The 22,263-nt window shown below is 34.4% G+C and overlaps 1 protein-coding gene across 6 annotated transcripts; it reads right to left on the bottom strand.

The window, feature by feature from the left end:
* Nucleotides 1–2,282: 2,282 nt before the first annotated feature.
* LOC123274541 lies at nucleotides 2,283–21,142 on the bottom strand. Of its 6 annotated transcripts, none has more exons than XM_044742223.1 (10): nucleotides 20,958–21,141; nucleotides 20,738–20,840; nucleotides 20,520–20,662; nucleotides 19,814–20,475; nucleotides 18,232–18,416; nucleotides 17,504–17,700; nucleotides 6,692–16,499; nucleotides 6,505–6,607; nucleotides 5,325–5,519; nucleotides 2,283–4,241 (listed from the first exon to the last, which is right to left on the bottom strand). In XM_044742223.1, the coding sequence occupies exons 4-10, from the start codon at nucleotides 19,956–19,958 to the stop codon at nucleotides 2,398–2,400; spliced, it is 12,477 nt and encodes a 4,158-aa protein (XP_044598158.1). In that variant the 5' UTR covers nucleotides 19,959–20,475; nucleotides 20,520–20,662; nucleotides 20,738–20,840; nucleotides 20,958–21,141; the 3' UTR covers nucleotides 2,283–2,397. The 6 variants fall into 6 exon arrangements, with proteins under 6 accessions (XP_044598158.1, XP_044598183.1, XP_044598174.1 ...); XM_044742248.1 differs by having other exon boundaries at nucleotides 6,692–13,551; nucleotides 13,819–16,499; nucleotides 19,814–20,662; XM_044742239.1 differs by having other exon boundaries at nucleotides 6,692–11,922; nucleotides 12,181–16,499; nucleotides 19,814–20,662.
* Between the last annotated feature and the right edge of the window lie 1,121 nt (nucleotides 21,143–22,263).

The raw sequence follows: 22,263 nt of genomic DNA on the forward strand, positions 1-22,263 counted from the left end.
AGTACAAAATATTTTATAAATCTTCTTAAAAAATTTTACTCTTAAAAATTTCAATTCTTCATTATTTATAAAATAACAATTAATTAAAATTCAGCTCTTTCTTCACATTCAAAAAATTCTTCATTTATATTCAATCTCACACTCACAAATCTAAAATAATAAATTTTATAAATAAATCAAAAATTGTTAATTTAATAAATAATAAAACTAATATTATAAATATTTAAAAAATCTAAGAAATCATTAAAATTATTTCAAAAACTAGTCTAAAAATTTCTATTAATTTTTATGCTTATTTATAATTTATTTTAATTTAAAAAAATCATAACTAAGCATTTATAAAAAAAATATAAAATATTTTTTTTTCTTAGAAAAAATTTTTAATTACCCTAAAAAATATATCAATTATTTTGACTTCAAAAATATACACCCGGTAATTTTTTAATTAATTTTATTTACTAAAATTAAATAAAACCCAAAAAAATAAATTACTTACAAATTCAACAGTTTTTTTTAGGAAGAAAAAATTTCTTCTATCACTTCTCATAAAATTATCACCACTGTACTGCTTCAATTACACCGCAATTAAACTCACCAATCACACACTAAAATACAAAACAAAAATTAATTTAACACTTCTAAAAAAATAAAAAAAATTTTGAAGCTTAACTCACCCCTCAGACATATATCTAGTAATAATATTATTTTTATTTATTATTATTTCTTTATTAAGAGTACAATCTTACAGGTGTAAAAGTAATAAAATAATAACCTCGTAAATCATGATTACATCGTGTTTTAGACAATAGATTTATTTATTTATTTTTCATTATATTAAATCGTGATTTGATGTAAATTAATAAAAGTAAACTATCCCAAGCTGCTAATCCTAAGTATTTATTATTATTATTAATAATATTTATTTCATTAATTAATTAATATCTTTCGTTTATTAGTTAACTCTTATTTTATCATTAATTATATATTCATTCATTAATATATATTTATTTATAGTATAGACGATTAATAACTAAACAGATAATATTTTTTCGTGCTATTTAAATGAGTCTCATTACATTTTAGGGCACGTAATTTCACATCTTCGTGCAATTAATCCGAAAGATCAAACCATTGTATTCCTTAATTTTTACTCATTTTTATATATTTTTTTTTTTTTACTTACTTAGGAGATCATTTATACTTTTTATTAATAAAATTTTATTTCTTCTTTATAATTATATTTTTGTTTCTTCAGAATATAATCAATGCTTTGAACTTTCAAATAATTTCTCGACTCATTTACACATTACGGTCCATATGATAATAATAATAATATATATAATATTCATAACTATATTTTAATAATAATAATTAATAAATCAATCAATAATTACCAAGTAAAATTTGTAAAATACAATATATAATTCTAATATATAAATTCATAATCTTTTGTTTATAAATAAACGGTATTATTTGTTTTTTCACCCTCTTTTTAATACATAGTAAAGATAGATGCCTGCGTGATTATATCATTATCATTATTTTTTAAATTTCCATGCTTTTCATTAATTCGTTAAATATTACATTTGTGCCCCTTGCACTAGCTTGAATTATTTTTTTTTTATTTTTTTTTTTTTTTTTTTTTTTTTACGTGACTGTAATATATAATATATAATACATATTATATTATATAGAATCTAATTGTTATTATTTCTTCTTTTATATTTATATTTACAATATGTACATGAAACACCGGCTTAGGTCATTGTCAGGATTTTTAAACTGTTATTATTATTATTAATATTATTATTTAATTTAAATGCCAATTGGAAGAACAAGATGACACTAGATATCATCCCACATTATACTGAGTGAAAAAAATTTCAGATAGTAGCTAGTATAATCCAGATTACAATGAGTATAATCCAGATTATAATGAGTATAATCCAGATATCACTGAGTATAATCTGGGATGATATCCAGTATCATCTTGTTCTTTCTGTGAAGGCAGTATAACCAAATTTATATTATTATTATAAAGTAATAATATTAATAATAATAATAATAATATATAAATATTAGGATTATTATCAGACCAATAGCACAATAAACCAGAAATAATTTCGTTAAAAATTATTGCGATTGCCCACAATTGTAATTAAATTTATAAGTCATAAATTTTTATTTAAATTTAATATTATTATTTTATAATTAATTTTTAAACTTGGCCAACCTAGAACTCATTTTTAATTAAATATAAACTTAAAAAAAAAATCCCAGTAATAATAATCAATAATTTTTCAAAAAAAAAACTCAAATAAATAAAATGAGTTCCAAAAAAGAAATAATAAAAAATCTTTACCTAAGATTTTACGGCTGGCCAAGAGCTCACTCATGCTACGAGTCAAGATCATCCTCCCGTTGGCTACTGAAATAAGAAACTAGGCCGCCGAATTCTCCAGAGCCCTCCTCATCGTACTTCCCATGTCCTGGATGTCCTGGAGGATGTCCAGGGTGACCTGGAGGATGCCCGGGATGCCCCGGAGGATGTCCAGGCGGTCCAGGAGGTCCATGAGCAACAGGAACCGGATGCGGCAGCGCATGAGGCGGTTCCGAAGTAGGTGGCGCCGGTGGCTGTGAAGTCTGAGCAGCAAGAGGCGGTTGAATAGCCGGGGGCGGCGCAGGATTTTCACTGGACGTAGAAAAGTGTTCCGCGGAGTACGGAGACCCTTGATAGGCCGCGTCATCAGCAGTAGTGACCATAGGAGCGGGTGGAGGATAAGCTCCGTAGTGGTAATTCGGCGGTGGTTGCGGATGGTAGGGTGAAAAATTGCCCGGAGGTCTATTGGGAGGCGGCGAAGGCTGCTGGAGCGCGTGGTTCCCGGGAGAGGCACTTGTAAACGGCGGTAACTGGTGTCTCGGAGCTAGTTGAGCGTCGGAAAATCGAGAAATTGGCGGACCTCTGACGTAAGGCGGAGGCGTGGGCCCTCCTTTGGCCAGCGGACTTCCAGCGGCTGGAATCATAGGCCCACCGCCTAAAGGAGAAGCGCGGTCCCGACTGCTGATAGAAATTGGTCCTCCTCCAGACGGTGACGGGTCCATGGGGTGGTGGGGCGTGTGGTAGAGCTGAGCTGACCCCGGAACTCGCATCCTCATAATCGGCGGCGGATTTCCGGATCTTACAGCCGCAAAGTGCGGCGGCATTGGCGGCTGTCCGGGTTGTCTTGTGTTAAACGGCGAGGGTATTCTTCCTCTAGGAGACATATCGTAGCTGGACCGAGGATTGGGCATCATCGGGCCGGTGGTATTAGGAACTCCGAAGTACTTCTGGCCCATAGCCGCTGCGGCTGCTGTAAAAGACTGCGGAGCGTTGGAGACCGGTTGAGACTGGAGCATTCGCGTGATTACGGAAGACTGTTGGCTCGGCGGCAGCTGAGAATAAACCGACTGAGGCCCGGGAGGGTTCGACTGAGTCACTGGTAATCCTTGAGAAGAAACTGCCCCCGCGGGCGGAGTCGACGGAGCGGAGCCTGATGTACTGCTCCCGGGAGTGGGAAGCACGTTTGGAATATCATCCTTCAATTCCGGGTCCAGGACAATTCCCGCGGCTTCAGCGGCTTTAGCAGCCGCCTCTGCGGCTCTTGCAGCCTCCATAGCTAGGGTTTTTTTGCCCTTGCCTCTTCCGCGGCGCTTGGGCTTGACTAAAGACCCGTCCGGGTTAAACAGCTGCCCGTCAGGTCCAGTAATTAATGGGAGATGGCCCTCTACTGGTGAAGGTCGCTCCATCTCCTGAATCATCACTTCAGGAGGCATTGTGGTTCCTAGGACCGGATTTACCGTCAGAGGAATATTCGGGTCCATTGGACTGGGCATAGGAACTGTTCCAGCACCCATACTGTCGCGGCGCATCTGCTCGGCTAGAATCTCAGCTTTACTCCGCCGGCCGCGCTTCTTTTTCTTGGGAGCTTCTCCGTCGGGACCCTCAGGAGCGTTAGGATCGCGTTGTTGCTCCGCTGCGAGAATCTCTAAAGCTTTTTGGCGAGCTTTTTCAAGCTTCTTTGCCTCACGCTCTTCTTTCTTCTTGTTCTTGGCGATTTCAATGGCTGCTAGCTCAAGCTGGCGTCTTCCGTACTCCTCGTCTTCCATCATCATCTGCTCAAGCTGCTCTTCGTCTAAGTCCGCTAGGTCTGCCGAGCCTAGTCCGGTTAAGGAGCCTTCTGGTACGTCGCCCATTACTCCGCCTAAGGGAGAAAATTTAATTAGTTTTTTTGGTGGATAGAAAAAAAGGCGACCTGGGTGTTTTAAGCAATAACCTGTACCTCTAAATCAAAAACTTTAATTTTTTTTAATGATGTTAAAACAAACGAAGAAATCCGACATTTAAGAATTTTTAATTATTTATATTTTTATTATTTTTTTTTTAACAAAAAAAAATTAAGTCACACTTTGAAAAAAAAATAATTAGTAATTTTTTTTTAATTAAGTCATTTAATTATTCCGTCAAAAGCGCAAAAAATGAACTTTTTATTTGTGCATTTTTTTAACAAAAAAAATTAAGTCACTGAAAAAATATATTTAAAAATTTTTTTTTTTTTTAATTAAGTCACTAAATTATTCCGTCAAAAGCGCAAAAAAAATTAAGTCACACTTTGAAAAAATATATTTAATTTTTTTGTTTTTTTTTAATTGTCACTAAATTATTCCGTCAAAAGCGCAAAAAAAATGAACTTTTTATATATTTGTGCGTCTTTTCTTTTTTTTTTTTATGTAAAAAACAATTGAAACTAACCGTCTAGTACACAAAACAGTATCCAAGATACGGGACTTTAATCCGACCAATGAAATCACTCGAACGTAAAATTGAATTATAGAGGAGTAAAAACAAGTTAAGTAGAAGACACTTGAGGTGTTTTTTGTTTGATAACACTGAGATATCAAAGTTAAATTAAGGAGATTTGTTTAAGTTGTTAAAAAATAATAATCGGACCACGTGGTGTCTCAGTCAATAATTAGGCTGCCGAAATTCCTGTGTTATCAGCCTCGAAAGCCTCGAAAGAAAATCTAAAAAAAATTAGAGCACACCTGAAACTATATTTGAGGTGTCATTTTGAAATAAAATTGATTCTTGGAATTTTGTAACTCTAGTTATTTGTAAATAAATTTTTCTAGTTTAATATTTGACTACAAATAGTTTGTAGTTTTTAGAATTTTTTTGACTGCGTGAGCTCGATACCGAGTAATTGAGGCTCTTTTCTTGTCTACCAACGGTTAAAATAAAAGCGTGAATTTAATAAGCTAAGGTACCAAGAATTAAAAATTAATACCTTCTAAAGACATCATTCCGGTCAATGATCGAGGTTTATTTTTGCTACCTGGTTTAGGACCAGGTTTCTTTCTCTGTTTAGGCTCACCATTATCAGTCAATCCTTTTCTTGAGGCTGGACTCTTTTTGGATCTACGATTCCTCGGAGATTTATTCTTTCCTTTTGGTCCGTCCTTCTTTGGCGAATAAATGTCTCCTGAAAAAAATATTTACAATTTTTTTTATAAATATTTACTCACATATTTTAATTCTTATTTTTTATTTCTTAAATTCTAATTAATATTCTTTAATTAATGTTATTTAATTTTAAATAAATTCTATTGATGTATATTACCCATAGTTGATTGATAAATAATAATAATAATAATAATAATAAATAATAAATTGAAATAAAAAAATTTTTTTTTAAAATTACACTTTTGAAGTTTTTTAAAAATGAATTTTTTTAAAATAATTTTTTCAATAAAAAAAGTTTTTAAATGTCGGCTAATTAAATTTTCATGAATCAGTAGGAATTTAAAAATGAGGTAAATATTTACAAGTGGGATCAACAATTTTAATTTTAATTTTTTTGAACGAAATTTCTATTTGATTTTATTGATATATTTTTTTTAAATATATAAAAAAATGAACAATTTAAAAAAAAAAATTTTATTATCACAATTTTAACAAATTTTTAGAGAAATTTATAATTTTTTTAGCAAATTGTGATATTCCACTTTTTTTTTTTTAAACTGTTCATTTTTTTATGTACTTTAAAAAAAAAAAAAAAATATATCAAAAAAAGATAAAATTGAAGTTTTATCCAAAAACATGAGTCAAAATTTTTTCCGACTTTCAGAGATGATTTTTTAATTTAAATATTAATTTTTTAATATTTGTGATATCACCACCATAAATTCGCCATAAAAACAAAGAAGTTAAAAAAAAATTATAATGATCCATCAATTCATCTATTTTTTACAGCCAAAAATAAGTTTAACCCCTCTTGTAAATAATTACCGAAAATTTTTAAAAATAATTTATATTTTTTTGAAAATTTATTTCTAAAAATTTTTACTTATAATTTTTCTAAATTTCTACACATAAAATTTCTTATTAAATTATTGTATAAAAATCCAAAAAATTCTAAGAAGTTTGTCATAAAAATTAAAACTTGTCAAAAATAAAACTATAATTACCTGAATCAGAATCTTTATCATCATTATCATGATTATCTTCCCCATCATGAACCATAAACTCGTCTTCACTTTCCTCAGTTTTCCTCAGTGCTTTTTTCAGCTCCTAAAACCCAAAAAGCCCCCATTAAACAAAATAAATCCTCCCTCTTACCACCCTCAACCTCAAACCCAAACCAAAAAAACTCACCTCTTCACTATCAGACATAATAATATCAACTTGATAATTAATCTTCCGTCCTCTAGTGCGCCTCCCAAGAGGTTCCTCCTCCTCCTGGGGCCTATCATCAGGGAGCCCACCGTAGATAATTTTCCTCCTGATCCCGCTTTTCTTCTGCCTCTTCTTCTCCTTTTTCTCCACCAATTCATTCTCCATAACCGCTGGCTGCTGAACCTGTTCTTGTTCCGGATACTCACTAGTAACCTGAGGCTTGACAACTTCAGTCTGGTTATGATTTTCCTCCTCCCTGTCTTCATCAATCACCATCTTGCTCTCCTCATAAACCGGATCCGCAACAGCAGCAGAAACTGCTGAAGGAAGAGCCACAGGAGGCTCAACAATATGAGGAGGAACTGGCTGTTCAACTTGGGGCTGAACAACAGGCTGTTCCATTTCTTCTCCTTCTTTCTCTCCTTCTTCCTCCTCTTCTTCCTCCTCATTATCATTATCATGCTGATTCCCATTATCATCCTCTTCTTCCTCTTCCTCCTCCTCTTCTTCTTCCTCCTCCTCCTCCTCTTCCTCCCCTTGTTCCTTCTCAGGTTCATTTCCAACATCCTGATTAGCAACTACAACTTCCTTCTTCTCCTCCCTTCCCCTTGCATCCCTTTCTTTCATCTCTTCCCCTTCATTTTTCCCTTCTTCTTCATTTCCATCCCCATTATCATCATTACCTTTCTCCTCTCCATTCCCTTCCTCATTCTCATTATTCTCCTCCTCACTCTTATTCTCCGGTTCAATAATCCTTTTCCTCTTTTTCTTCTTCTTCGCCTTGCTCTTCGACAGCGCTTTCAATTTAGCAAAAGAAGAAGCCTTACTCTTCTTCTTCCTACTCCTCCAAGAATTATCACTCTCTTCACTCTCCGACTCTTCCTCCCAAGTAGACTTAGACTTCTTCCTTTTCGGTCTATCACTATCATCACTGTCATCATTAATAAAGTCCTCATCATACCTAGTCTTCCTAGCAGCCCTAGTGGACCTCCTAACAGGCCTATGATTTTTCTTCCCACCTCTCCTCCTAGAAGCAGTAAACGAACTATCATCCGAAGACTCCATCTGGTCCTCATAGTCCTCCTCCTCATCACTATCACTCCCCTTAAAATCCTCATCGCTCTCCGGATCATCCTCACTACTAATATCCAAACTATTCAACTTCCTGTGTTTCTTCTTAGCAGCAGCTTTCCTCGCAGCAGCTTTACGCTTTTCCTCCGCATCTTCTTCCTCCTCCTCCTTATCAACAGTATAATCCTTATCACTGTCCTTATCCGACTGCTTATCATCCTCATCATCATCATCATCATCATCATTCTTCTTATTAAACGCCTCTTTCCCCTCCTCCTTCTCAGCATTGACAATAGTAGAAATATCTTTCCCCCTGCCTTGATTCCCAGCACCTTGTACCGCTTCAACTTCATCCTGAATCGCAGCATTAATCATATCGTCATACTCATTGAACTTATAACTTGTATTAACACACCTCCTCTCTCTAAGCTGATAAACAGGCTCGCTCTCCTCACTACTAGACTCCGACTCGCTGCTAGACCCAGAAGAAGAACTCGAAGAACTGGAAGACCCTCTGCGATGATCCCTATCATCATTATCATCATCCTCTTCATCAGACTCATCCTCCCCCCTAGGCTGACGCACCCTATGACTCCTATGCCCGTCCTTCTGCAGCACATTGTCCAAACTAATCCCCACAAAAGCCAGCCGTTTCTTCCTCAAGATCTCATTCTGATGCCTCTTGGCCAACTGATCATAATTCTTTAAACTCTCCCTCAATTTACTAACAAGCACCTTGTGCTGACAAGGTGGACAGAACCAATCTCCTTCAGGAATCAGCATCAACGCAGGCCTTAAACAGGAGCAATGCCACCCCTTATCACAAGTATCACAAAGAAGAATCCACTCAGGATGATCAGCCTTGCCACACTTCTGACAAGCGTACTCATCATCAGCCTCCTCAACATCACTATCAGGTTTCCTTGCAGTCCTCGCTCTCCTCATAGGTTCAAGCTCCTGATCCTTCTCCAAATCACTCTCAGGCGAGAATTCATGATCGCTTTTAAACAAAAGCGACCCTTCACTCTCTATATCTTCCTCAATATCATCCTCCTCCTCATTCTCATTCTCATCTTCAGTACTTGACCCGGAAGAGCTCTGCCAAGGTTTAGCTTCATTAAACTTGCTCTCCTTCTTCTTCTTCTTCCTCTTCTTCTTTTTCTTCGACTCCTTCTCAATTTCCTTAACAACAACAACTTCCTCCTCACTCTCAGCCTTCTTCTTTCTCTTCTTCTTATCAAAAACTCCCCCAATCTTCTTCACCTTAATCGGACCCAAAGTTTCCTCCTCAATTCTCCTCCTATCAGCTTCCTCCTTAATCTTAATCTGAGCAATTCTCCTAGACTGCCTCACAGGAGCGTCGCTTCCATCAGCAGGTTGAACATCAGGTTTAATATCAATTCCAATTTCAAGCCCCAATAACATCCTCTTTTTCTTCCTCTTCTTCTTACTATTATTCTCCTCCTGTTTCTTTTCCTCCACTTTATTCTCAACAGGGACTTCAATAATATCCTGATCAACTTCTTTTTCAACCTCAACCTTCTTCTTGGGTGGTATAACCTTGCGTTTATTTTTAAACCCACGTCTCTTCCTGCCTTTAGTCTTAGCCAAAGTTTTAGGCTTAGCAACCTCCACAATAGTCACTTCATTACTCTCCTCTTCAACTTTATTCTTCTCCTCCGCTTCATCATCAGAACTAACAGTTTCAATCCTGCTGTTCTCAACAGATTTCCTCAGCGCAACATCAGGAGTTCTTTTTCCTCTCAACCTCATCCTCTTACTCCCCGTCTCTTCCTCCTCAACATTCTTCCCAGCTTTATCTTCAGAATTGGACTCATGATTGCTGTTCCGTCGCTTCCTCGAAGCCTTCAGCGGCGTCAGAGTAATTGTCTCAGTAGAATCCAGCTTCCAGCCTTCGTACTTGTTAACTTCATTAACAGGCTCGACTCTAACAGCCAGATCATCCAATTCAATCTGCTTGGCAACGTCGTCTTCAGTAGTAGCCAGCGGGTCGACTTCCGTCGGCTCAAACGCGCACTCATTGTCAATTCCCATTGAATCATCCGAATCTTCGTAGCCAAGCTTGACGTCAGGCGCAGTTAAGTCTATCAATTTAACAGATGCTGCATTTTCAACCGGAACTTCAATTATTTCATCATCTTCTTCGATATTATTGCAAACAGGTTGAATTTCTGAGACTCTGTCTTTTTTCCTATTCGGAGAAGCGTTCATGTCGTTGTAGAACGTCGAGTCTTCTCTTAATAAATCCGCTCTGGGTCTCAATTTAAGCGGAGCTGGATTTTCATTCACTACCGGAATGTGCGCTCTTTTATTGGCTTCTGTTTTCTCGTCCTCTGGAGCAACTAAGCTAGACTTGCAAACTGACTCGTCAAAAGAATCCTTCAAATCAGCGCTTAAATTTTTATCCAGGTCTATTATTTCTGGGCTTGCTTTATCTTTTATATACAAATCAGGCGACACTTTATCAAGAGCATTCGCTGCTTTTTTGTCATCCAAAGTTTTATTGTAATCATTATCGGCGTTTGTTATAACCGGAGCACTCTCGCTGGCTTGTTGAATTAATAAAGAATCACTCGATACTTTATTTTCATTGATAACATTTTCAGTTGTTGGTGATTTTGTTGAAACAATTTCGGTTAATTCAGGTTCTATTCTGGCTCGCTTGCAAACTTGAACAATTGGCTCTTCATCTTCTTTGTTCTCACCCTCGGGATCTTTACTTGAATTGATTCGCGGAAAATCGCTGCTAATTGACTCCTCAGCAACATTGCAAGTGTCTTTTACAGTAATTTCTTCAATTGGCTTGCAAGCAGCTTTATTCTCTGGAACACTAAGTGTATCTAAGGGTTGATCTTTAGGCTCATTTATTATTATTTCAGGCTCTAATGATTTTTCCCCAACGGTTAAACACGCGGGAGAATTGATCGCTTTTTCTTCCAACTCAAGAGTAATTTCTTTGCTTGAACTCTCCTGAGTGCTTTCGAGATCATTTGTAACTTGTTCAACTATCGACTCGGTAACCGCCGGGCTCTCTTTTGTGTCAATTGATTTTACTGATTCTTTTTCTATAATTTCCAGAGGTTCTGCTTCAATCTGAGTTTCCAAACTTGATTTAGCTTCTGAGATTAAATCTGTCGAATCTTTTTCAACCTCCACTAACTTTATTTCTTTTTCCAAATTATGTTCAGTTAATCCAGTCTCCTGAGTATCAATTAGTTTAGATTCTTTCACTGATAAATTAGTAACTTGATTTACTGTAATCTCTTGAACCGGCAAATTTTCTTTAACGAGTTCATTTAATTTAATAGCTTCAGATGAACAAGATTCAACAGTTTCATTTAATTTTACCTTCAGATCTTTTTCAGGCTCTATTAAACAAATTTTTGGATCTGTTGAATCTTTAGCTTCAATTTCTTCAGCTATTAAATCTTCAACAGGTTTAATTTCTTCACTTACTAGATTTTCAGCAGATTTAATTGGTTTAATTTCTTCATTTACTAGATTTTCAACAGGCTTAACGGGTTTGATTTCTTCACTTACTAAATTTTCAACAAGCTCAGTTGGTTTAATTTCTTCACTTACTAGATTTTCAACAGGCTCAATTGGTTTAATTTCTTTAGCTAATTCTTCAACAGGTTCAATAGGTTTAATTTCTTCAGCTAAATCTTCAACAGGTTTAATTGGCTGAATTTTTTCGCTTACCAAACCGTCTTCAGGTTCAATTATTTTATTATCTACTGCAGATTCTTCTGGTTCAACAACTTTAGTCTCTTGAACAATCGAATCCTCTATAGATTCACTTGAATCACTTGATTTAATCTCTGGAGCCGCTAAATTTTCTCCAGAATCACTTGATTTACTTCCAACAATCGCTTCTTCAGCAGCTTGACTCTTAATTTCTTGAACTTCAGTAGCTTGACTCTGAATTTCTTGATCTTCAGTCGCTCGACCCCCAATTTCTTGAACTTCAGCAGCTTGACTCCCACCTTCTTTATCTTCAGCAGGTTGACTCTTAGTTTCTTGAACTTCAGCAGCTTGACTCTTAACTTCTTCAACTTCCAAATCTACAGTTTCAATTTCAGCGCCTAAATCTTTTATCAATTCTGATTTTTCTTCACCTGCTAAATTTTCTTCAACTTTACTATCTTTCTCTCGAACACTGAAGTCCACAGATTTAACCAATTTAACCTCTTCAACTCCAGAATTTCCACCTTCAATTTGTTCATCAACCAGATCTTCAACTTCTTTAGAATCTTCCGGCTCCAAACTCTCAACTTCTTTTTTATCATCCAAAACTTCAAGAGTAACTTCAGCAGCTTGACTCTCATCTGACTTTGCTTCAGCAGCTTGACTCTCTTCGGACTTTTCTTCAACACCTTCTCTTTCTTCTTCAGCTTCAACCAATTCCATACTTTCCACTAAACTTTCCTCAACCTTACCCTCAGTCTCAAGTTCCTCAACACCTTCAGAGCTGGCCACCCCAGTTTCAACTAAATCCTTCTTATCTTCAACAGGTACCGTAACTTTTGATTCTTCAAAAACTTTTGATTCTTCACCCTTCTCAGCCTCTTTATCCTTTTCCACAAAAACATCATCACTACCCGCATCATTGGAGTCATCACTTCCATAATTAGCAACCAAAGAAGTCTGACTCATCAAAAGCGACTTAGTCTCAGCAGATTCACTGAACTCACTAGCATCTTTACTAGTCGTAGAGTCAGCAGCTTCACAATCTTTACCTTCAGACTGTTCGTCTCCCAAGTCCTTCAAGACATCTTCATACTGAGCCTTCGAAAGTTCAATCCCCGGTTCTAGAGCTTCTGATTTTTCAGAAACAAAGTCTACATCATCTTGAATTTCAGGACAAGCTGACGTAGAAGGTTCAAACACTTCACTAGAATCCACAACAGCTTCTATCTCTTTATTCTCTTCATTAAAAGTCAACGTCGACTCAGAACTCGTTCCAGAATTTTTAGACTCTATTAAATCATCCTTTTCATCAATAATCATCGGATCATTAGAATCCTGATCTCCATACATACTTTGATCTTCAGAAACGTTGTAATTAAATGCATCATTAGAGTCATTAGTTTTTTCAATGTCTCTGATATTCTCCAGGTCTTTATCACTGGAAACCGTCGACTCAACCATCGACGGCTCTTCACTTTGCATTGAAACGTTCGAAGACTCCGGAACAGATGACTCAGACTCAGTAATAGAAGATTCAACCGGAACTTGATCATCTTTAACCAACACTTCCGGAACTGTTGACTCTACTGTCTCTACTGATTGTTCCGGTTCAGAAGACTCAGGAACACTTGACTCAACTGCCGCAGCAGCTGATGGAGATTCTTCAACAGATTTTTCAACTAATTCAGGAATCGTAGACTCCACAGTTGCTTCTTTGGTCTCTAATTTATCTACATCTACTTCAGTGCAGCTTGATTCTTCAGGCTCTACATCATTCTGATCCTTTTTTTCTGTTTCAACTGAAGATTCAACCTTGTCCTCAGGATCAAGAACCTTTTCATCAGTACTGGACTCAACTTGATCAACATTCATCACTTCCTCACTATTAGAATCAACAATTTTATCCTCAGATCTTGAATTTTCCTCCAAACTCACGTCCATAGATTCACCAGTACCTTCCCCAGGAGTACCTCCAACACTAGAGTCAACTTCTTCAGGCTTCTCAATCTTATCTGAAGTAGAACAAACTTCAGCCTCAGTTGAAGATTCTGGCTTGTTTGTCTGGCTACTTTCTCCTTCAACATCATCAACTTTGGCACCTCGTTCGTCTTCAGGAAAACTGACCACACTAGAAGACTCAGGCAGCACTTGATTGCTAGAATTACCACCAGGTTTATCATCCTGACTATCTTCATCAAGATAATCATTAATAGATTTTAAAGTATCTTCAATATCATTGTCGTTAAACGTCGCTAAATCATTACGAGTATCAGCCGACTCTGAACTTTTAGAAACTTTTTCCTGCGCTAGTATCATCATATCACTATCACTGCTGCTAACAGGTTGAATTACCGAGTCTGCCATATTCTTAACATTATTATTGTCCACAAATTTATCATCATTTTTAACCGAGGAAGACGTAGCTTGATCTCGTTTTCCAGAACTCGAAGTATAAGATACACAATTCGGACCAAAAAAAAACCTTGGAGATTGATCATCTTCTCCACAATTTTTCTCCACATCCATATCCATTTTTTCAACAACTTCCTTAGTCTCATTAAAAGCTGGTAAATTATTTCCAGGTAAAGTTACTGCTGGTGAATTATTATCAGTAGATAAACAAGTCATACTTTCAACACTTTGATTAGTAGTGCTGCTAATAGTCTCTGTTTCTAATTTAAACCCACAAGATTTAACGTCATTAGATTGATAACCAGTGTCATTAACAACTGGCTCCTCTGATATGTTATCTTCATTGGATATGCTACTGTCACACTCTAATTTATCATCAGGTCTCCCAACATCCCACCTGCTAGTCTTCTTAGCAGAACACCCAGGAGATTTAACGATCACCTGGACCCCTAAAGTAGGCTTGAATTTTCCTTTAGGCGACTCAGAAGTCTCAGATTGACAATTACTAGTGACAGGATCCAATTGACAATCATTATTTATTTCCACAGACTTACAACTAGTACCAGTACTAGTACTAGTCTCTGGACAATTCGATACACCAACATCTCTCTCATTATTATCATTATTTAATTTAGACTGTGAAATACCAGCAGAAACCTCACTGCAACCTTGCCCATTTTTTGACTGACTACCACTAGAATCCTTACTCCCACCATCAGAAGATTCATCCCCCGGATTTCCAGTATCGCAATCCCTTCCAGCACCTTCTCCATAAAAAAACACCACGGGTTCTTCAATAGCGTCTCCAACTTCTTGATTCCCAGCATCGCAATCACTACCAGAGCCCTCTCCATGGACCATCATCAAAGGTTCTTCAATAGCAGGTCCAACAATATCCTCCCGACGCAATCCCATGCTCAGAGGAGCTTTTTTGTCAATAGGAACGCGTGTCCCAATATGTCCCATCGACAAATCAGCGCGTAATCTCTTCAGCATATCTTGCTGAGTTTCATCAATTTCCAAGGCGCGTTTAACAGCACCGCTGCGCATTGAAGCCAGCCTACTGGGGTCCGGAAGGATTGTATAACTCGGTAATCTGTGCTCTTCTTTGCTAGGCAGTCTTGCAACCGGAGGATTGTGATAAGCTACACCGGGCATGTCATAGCCAACAAACGGCATCTGCCTTTTACTTAAATCAGCAATCATAGAATGATTCCTTAGTAAAGAATCATAAGCCGGACCAGCTAAGTCCGGTTTAGATTTCCGGGTGCTTAAATCCATCTCTCGGTACTGATGAAATTCCTGCGCGCGATAACCCGAAGGTAGTGGCTCTACTATAGGCTTGGATTGCTTCCGACTGGACAAGTCCATTCCCGAAAAATCAACCGGTCTCTGCTGTTGCTGTTGATGTTGTTGATGGTCTATAGAATTGTCCCACTCTCTAGAAGTTGACAAATCAATCCCACCTCTTAAAGATCTAGACGAACCAACAATCGGATGTTTTTCTTGAACGTTTAATCTTGATGTAAAGTCAGAAGGAAATTTATTTTTATCCTCATCATTAGACATTACATTTGTTGGATGAGAACTGCTGGATCTTGCTAAATTTTCAGCTATTTTTTCCAGCAATTTTGACGCACTGGGCTTCTCTAATTTTTCTGACTGCATTCTTACCAAATTAGCGGCTAGTTTATCGATTGGCTTCAAGGGAAATTTCCCGTGATTTAAAGTAACTTCAAGACTGCTGTAAGGCAGAGAACTTTTACTCGCAAGTTTTTCATGAGTTTTAATACCAAGTTCTCGAGCTTTAGAGTCATCTGTATGACTCGAAGGTGGTTTAACAGCTGATATCGTAACAGAGCTCGTTAAATCCGCTGTAAAATGCTTAGGCTCCGGCGGAGGTACTAATTTCAACGGCGAGGTAATTACCGGAGTCTCTATTGACTTAAGTGGTGTTACCTCGATAGGATTTTTAATAACCGAGGGTTTATCTTTTTCACTAACCGTCGCAGGTTTACGTTTGGCATTTAGATTATCAGTTACAGGCTGAGTTACTTTATTGGACACGGGCTTTGAATTTGAATTCACCGGAGGAACGTCTTGGGAACCGTCCTCTTCAGTGTTTTGGGTTGATGCGTCATTACTAAGTTCCTCATCTTCCTCCTCTTCTTCTTCCTCATCTTCTTCTTCTTCTTCTTCTTCTTCTTCTTCTTCCTCACCTTCATCATCATCCTCCTCCTCATCTTCTTCATCTTCACCCTCGCTGTCATTTTCACTATCATTAACATTGACTCCATTATTGACAACCGCTTCGCTGGATTTTTTATTTACCTCAACCGCGGCGGGTTTAGTTATTTTAACCTCTTGGGTGCTGGGAATTTTAACACTCTGGCTTTTGGCATTAGAATCACTCGCGTTACCATTTTCCACTGGTGGTTCTTGTTCAGCACTTGGTGAAGACGTTGCTGCTTGACCGGTGTCAATTACCGGCTTCTCAGAGACCTCCAGGCTATTACTGTCTTCATTTGTTAGTAGAGATCCAGCTTCTCCGGCTGTTAAGGTGTTAATAAGCTTCACTACACCCTCGCGGTCGCTAAAAAAATTTTATTTTGTTATTTTAAGTATTTTAAACATTTTTTTTTTTTTAATTATTTCGCAACCGAAATGCCAAAAGGGCGCATATTAATTTATACGCTAATTTATTTTTGGCTTTGCGGTGCCAAAACGGCTGCCTAATTTTAAAATACAGTAACTGCAAAATTTTTATGCCTAATTTTTTTTAGTATTGCTGCATTTCTTTTAACTTTTAGACTTTAATTTCAAGTATTTTTTCTTAAAAATATTTATATTCAAGTATTTTCTATTCATAAATCAAATTTTTTATCAATTACACGGAAAGAACAAGATGACACTGGATATCATCCCAGATTATATTGTGTGAAAAAAAAATTTAGATAGTAGCTGGTATAATCTAGATTACAATGAGTATAATCCAGATATCACGCAGTATAATCTGGATTATTTTAATTACAATCTAAAATTTTTTTTCACCACAGATATCACTGAGTATAATCTGGGATGATATTCAGTGTCATCCTGTTCTTTCCGTGTAGGCACGCAAACTTTTTTTTTAATAAAAAAAATTTTATTTTAAAATTGTCAGTTACTGTGTTTTGAAATTGGGCAGCCGAAAAAGTCGGATAAATTTTTTTTTTTTTTTTTTTTTTATTAATCGCTTTATTAGCACTTTCTAAGTCTAAAAATAAAAAAATAAGTTTCCAAAGCCAAAAGGGCGTTAAATTTTATTTTAGAGTTAAATTTTATATTTCAGAGCAAAATTGATAGTTTTTTTATACACCATTTTGGCTTTAAGCTAATCTTTTTCTAAATCTAAAAGGGCGTATGTTTTAAGATATGCCCTTATGGCATTAAAAATTAATACATTGAAAAATTTTTTTGACAAATCTTTACGATTTGAACAGTTTTAAGTTAAATGGCGAAAAAAAAAATTTTTATACGCCCTTTTGGAATAAAACCCTATCTAGCAGCTGTAATTAGCCCTTTTGGCATTTGAATCGTGATTTATTAGGAACTTACGTCGCTACCAATTCCCAGCTCTCTTCGTCTATATCTTCACGATATACTCTTATATTACAATCGTCGTCTAACTGGAACCAATACGCTAGACCCGTTTTGTCACGTCCTAATGGCTCAAGTCGGAGTTCACTTGCTGTTTGTTTATTTACGTCATTTTTAAATCTTTGATTCGAGTCAAATTGAGTTTCTAAAAGCACCTATAATTAAAATTAATTTTGTTTTATTAATATTAAAATTTTAATGAATAAAAAATTTTATTGTAAAAAAATAATTTTGGAGTATTTAAGTGAATTATTTTTAAATATAAAATTTAAATAATAAAGCAATTGACTTAAGTACTATCAACAAATAATATTTTTAAATGTTTATACTAGCTAAAAAATTTTTGAAATATTTAATATTTATTTAATAATTATTACCTTTTTAAAAAATTTTAATTTCTAATATTTATATCTTAAAAATAAAAAAAAAAACTTGTATAAAACTGTAAATTTATGCAAATAAAACAACGTAATAATAAAAATAATAATAATAATAATAACAAAGAAGTAGACTGATTTACATTTAAGAATTAGTTACAAATGTTTTTTACAACTGAATAAATAAAATGAATGGATAATAGAAATAAATGAATGAAGAATTAAAATAATATTTGTACTATATAATTAAAAATTTTTTTATTTTTCTCAATAAAGTGTATTAATAATTAATAATTTTTAAATAATTACCTTGAGTAAGCGTAATTTAACACTAACACGAGCTTTTTTATATCCAAATCTTTCAAGCTCCCAGCCGTCCTGATTCGAGTATGTATGACAAAATTTAACTAAAGCTCGTTCCCACTTTTCTGGATGAACAGTCTTCTTCATTTTTCTGAGTAGTTTCACGTGAAGATCTATCAATTTTTGGGGCACTGAAATTAAAAAATATTTTTTTTTATTAACATTTAAAAATAAGTTTAATAAATTTGGAGTAAAAATAAGCGGGGGCTTAAGGTAAGTAAATAAAAATTTATAAAATTAATTTAGCAGATTTTTGATAAATAAATTATGGCAAAAAAAATTGACATGTAGAAATTTTAAAAAATAAAAAAAAACAATTTTTAAAATAATTTTTTGGAAAAAATCTGTTTGTTAAAAAAAATTTAAAAATTGTTAAATTTAACGTCATAAAAAATTTACAAAATTTTAAATAGTAAGCAGTTAATTTTTTTAGCAAATAAATTATGGCAAAAAAATGTAGAAATTTTTTGAAACAAAAAATGCAATTTTTGTTAAATAATTTTTTGGAAAAAATCTATTTAAAAAAAATTAAATAATTGTTCTGTTAAATTGAAAGTCATAAAAAATTTACAAAATTTAAAATAAAAGTTTAAATAGTAAGCAATTAATTTCTTTATCAAATAAATGGCAAAAAAAAATGTAGAAATTTTTTGAAACAAAAAATGCAATTTTTGTTAAATAATTTTTTGGAAAAAATCTATTTAAAAAAAATTAAATAATTGTTCTGTTAAATTGAAAGTCATAAAAAATTTACAAAATTTAAAATAAAAGTTTAAATAGTAAGCAGTTAATTTTTTTTTAACAAATAAATTATGGCAAAAAAAAAAAAGAAATTTAAAAAAATGCAATTTTTTAAAAATAATCTTTTGGAAAAAAACTATTTGTTAAAAAAAATTGTTAAATTTAATGTCATAAAAAGTTAACAAAACTTTAAGTAAAAGTTTAAATGGTTTGCAATTAATTTTTTAAACAAATAAATTATGGGAAAAAATTTTAAAAAATAAAAAATGCAATTTTTTAACAATAATCTTTTGGAAAAAAACTATTTGTTAAATTCAATGTCATAAAAAATTTACAAAATTTCAAGTAAAAGTTTAAATAGTAAGCAATTAATTTTTTTAAATATTTTGGAGTAGATAAATAAAAAAAAATAAATAAATAGTCATCAGTCATAAAAAGTTCAACTGTAATGCCGCGCTCCAACAATGAAAACACCGAGCAAAATAAATAAATAAATAAATAAACAAATAAATGACCAAAAAAAAAAAAAAAAGAAGACAAATAAAAAATAAATATAGCAATAAATAAATATGAGTGACCACCAGAGTGCAGCGGCGTTTGCATACTGCACTTTGGGCGGCAAAACACTACGAAATAACAATTTACCAAAGAAGATCGAATCAGCAATGATAATATACACCAGAGCAAAGGTAGATGCAACTACTGACGTGATTGACTTAGCAGTAGGTAGAAAAATAAACGAAAACCCAAAAGTAAATAAATAAAAAAGTGATTTTTGAAAACTTACCTTCATGAGTATCCTCTATCATTTTCTGGAGTGTTTTAATATCCGGGTACTCTATCCCACATGATTTGCCAAAACATTCAAGAAACGAGCAGATCACTGCAAAATTTGGGTCACTCACGCAGGAGGCTTCGTTATCGGACGCCATTTTTATACCGCCTTCGAGGCTGCTGTAGCCTATGTGTCTCTCTCTCTCACCCAGGAGACTCTCCAGCGGGCTGTCTCTCTCCCTCTCAGTGTTGCTACTACGCTAGACGGCCTGACAACTCATGGTGGCTCTAAACTAGCACCCAGCACTGCATAACACTCCAATTTTACATTCCACTATTTTCTCTATCACTACTGTTTAATTATTAACTATCAAACATTAAATATTAATATTATTGTTTCAATTATTAATATTAACTCCACTAATTATTTTAATTTTAATTTTAATTTTAATAATAACACACAATATAATACTCCCAGTATGTCGATATTTTCACTTAACTTCTTGATTATACTGAACTGGTATGTACAGTACGTCGAGATAAATAGCCGAGGTAGGAATAATGTAAATGTAAAATCAAACATCACACGCGGGAGGAGACGCTAACTCTAAACACTAGACGCCGTTCCGTCACCGGCGAACAAACGGTGGCCGCCTAAAATATTTTTACAATAATCTAATATATTATAATAATAATAATAATAAATGTACATAAACAACAATAAATAATCACGAGGATTATTTATCTGGTACTCGTTACTCCACACCCCTTTAGCAACTCGACAACCCCCACGAGCACGTATCCTCTATCCTCTACTCCTTGTCACTTATCAACCTCTGCTCTCTTTCTCTGACTCTGACACCTAAAACACATACACACACATATTACATATAATATATATAAATTGATACACACACATAAAAGTACTACCACTCACTTTTAAACTCTCTCCTTCTCACTCACTTCTAAGCTCTCTTTCTCAGTTGTTATGTGTTTAGTTTACTCTTTTTAACTCCGATGAAAATAAAGTTAGACGACATCTAAAAATTTTAATTACTTTTTTTTATTAAAAAAAATATTTTTCGATTGTAGAAAAATTCAATTGCTATTTTTTAGTTATAATTTAATAAATTAAAAAATAAAAAATGCTGGCTAACTTTATTATAATCAACTCCCGCGGTTCTTGAGCACCACGGCACACAACTCCAAAAGATCACACATCACACTTCTTGGCGCTTTCTGCGTCGTCTAGTTCTCAGTTCTCTAGTAAAACCTCACTCGTGATATATTATGTTGTATATACATTACATATATAATGACACTGAAGTTAGCAAATGTCTAAAAATTTTATATTAATTAACATTACAACTAAAAATAATTACACTTACAGTTTTTTACAAGTGAAAATTTTTTTAATTTAATTTTTTCACTAAAAAATTTATAAATATGACGCTGAAATTACCAGACATCTAAAAATTTATTTTTAAATTAAATTAAATTACAACTAAAAATATATTTATAAAAAATTGCACTTATAGTTTTTTACAAGTGCAATTTTTTTTTTAATTGAAATTTTTTCGATAAAAAATTTTGAAATGTCAGCTAACTTCATTTTCATATATATATACACACCAGCATTATTATTTTTATTTTATTATTTTTTTGTTCAATCTTACACTTGAAGAGGGGGTAAATTTTTAATGCACACCACGTTTTATATTTTTAAATGAATTTACTTGTCACTTATTTTTAAAAATTATTAATATTTATTTTTTAAAATAAATATTATTATTATTGAGTGAAGAACGCGCAAGAGCAAGTTATTTCAATTTCGCCGCGGTTATTATCTATTCTATTCTAAATATGAATGATGTAGAGGCGCAAAATCGACGAGCACGATCCCCCTCAAACCGCTTACTGGACATTGCCGCTCACAGTGATCGTGATCACTTCGCCTTTAGTCGTTATGTTGCCTGATGTTGTCGTCGGTGTCTCTGTGGTGCAACTGGCTGCCACTTTGGGGTTCTCAACTTTAAATATTTATCAACATCAACAACACTATTATTATTTTTTAATAAATTAACAATTAATTTTTAGGTTATTTTTACTTGTCAAATTATTATTATTATTTAATATATTTTTATGTCACATATTACACTTAATTTTGTTGATTTAAATATTTTTTGTACTTATACTGGCAAGTACTACGTGACGGACACTATAACCAGCACTCCCGAGAGCAAACGTCACTTTCTAGTGGATTAGAGAGAGACAGACTGTAAAGAAGGCGCGACGCCGAGAGATTATCTCTCTCCCCTCCAGGGATTTTAGTCCATACAGAAACTGTACACTGAGACGCTGCCTCTCGCTCACTAGTCACTGCACATAATATTTTTTGGCTATAGTGTGGGTCTAAAGAGAGAGAGAGAGAGAGAGAGAGAGAGAGAGTGCGCGCCAGTGTTT

This window comes from Cotesia glomerata, linkage group LG1 (assembly GCF_020080835.1).
Source record: "Cotesia glomerata isolate CgM1 linkage group LG1, MPM_Cglom_v2.3, whole genome shotgun sequence".
In the NCBI taxonomy this organism is placed as follows: Eukaryota; Metazoa; Arthropoda; class Insecta; order Hymenoptera; family Braconidae; genus Cotesia; species Cotesia glomerata.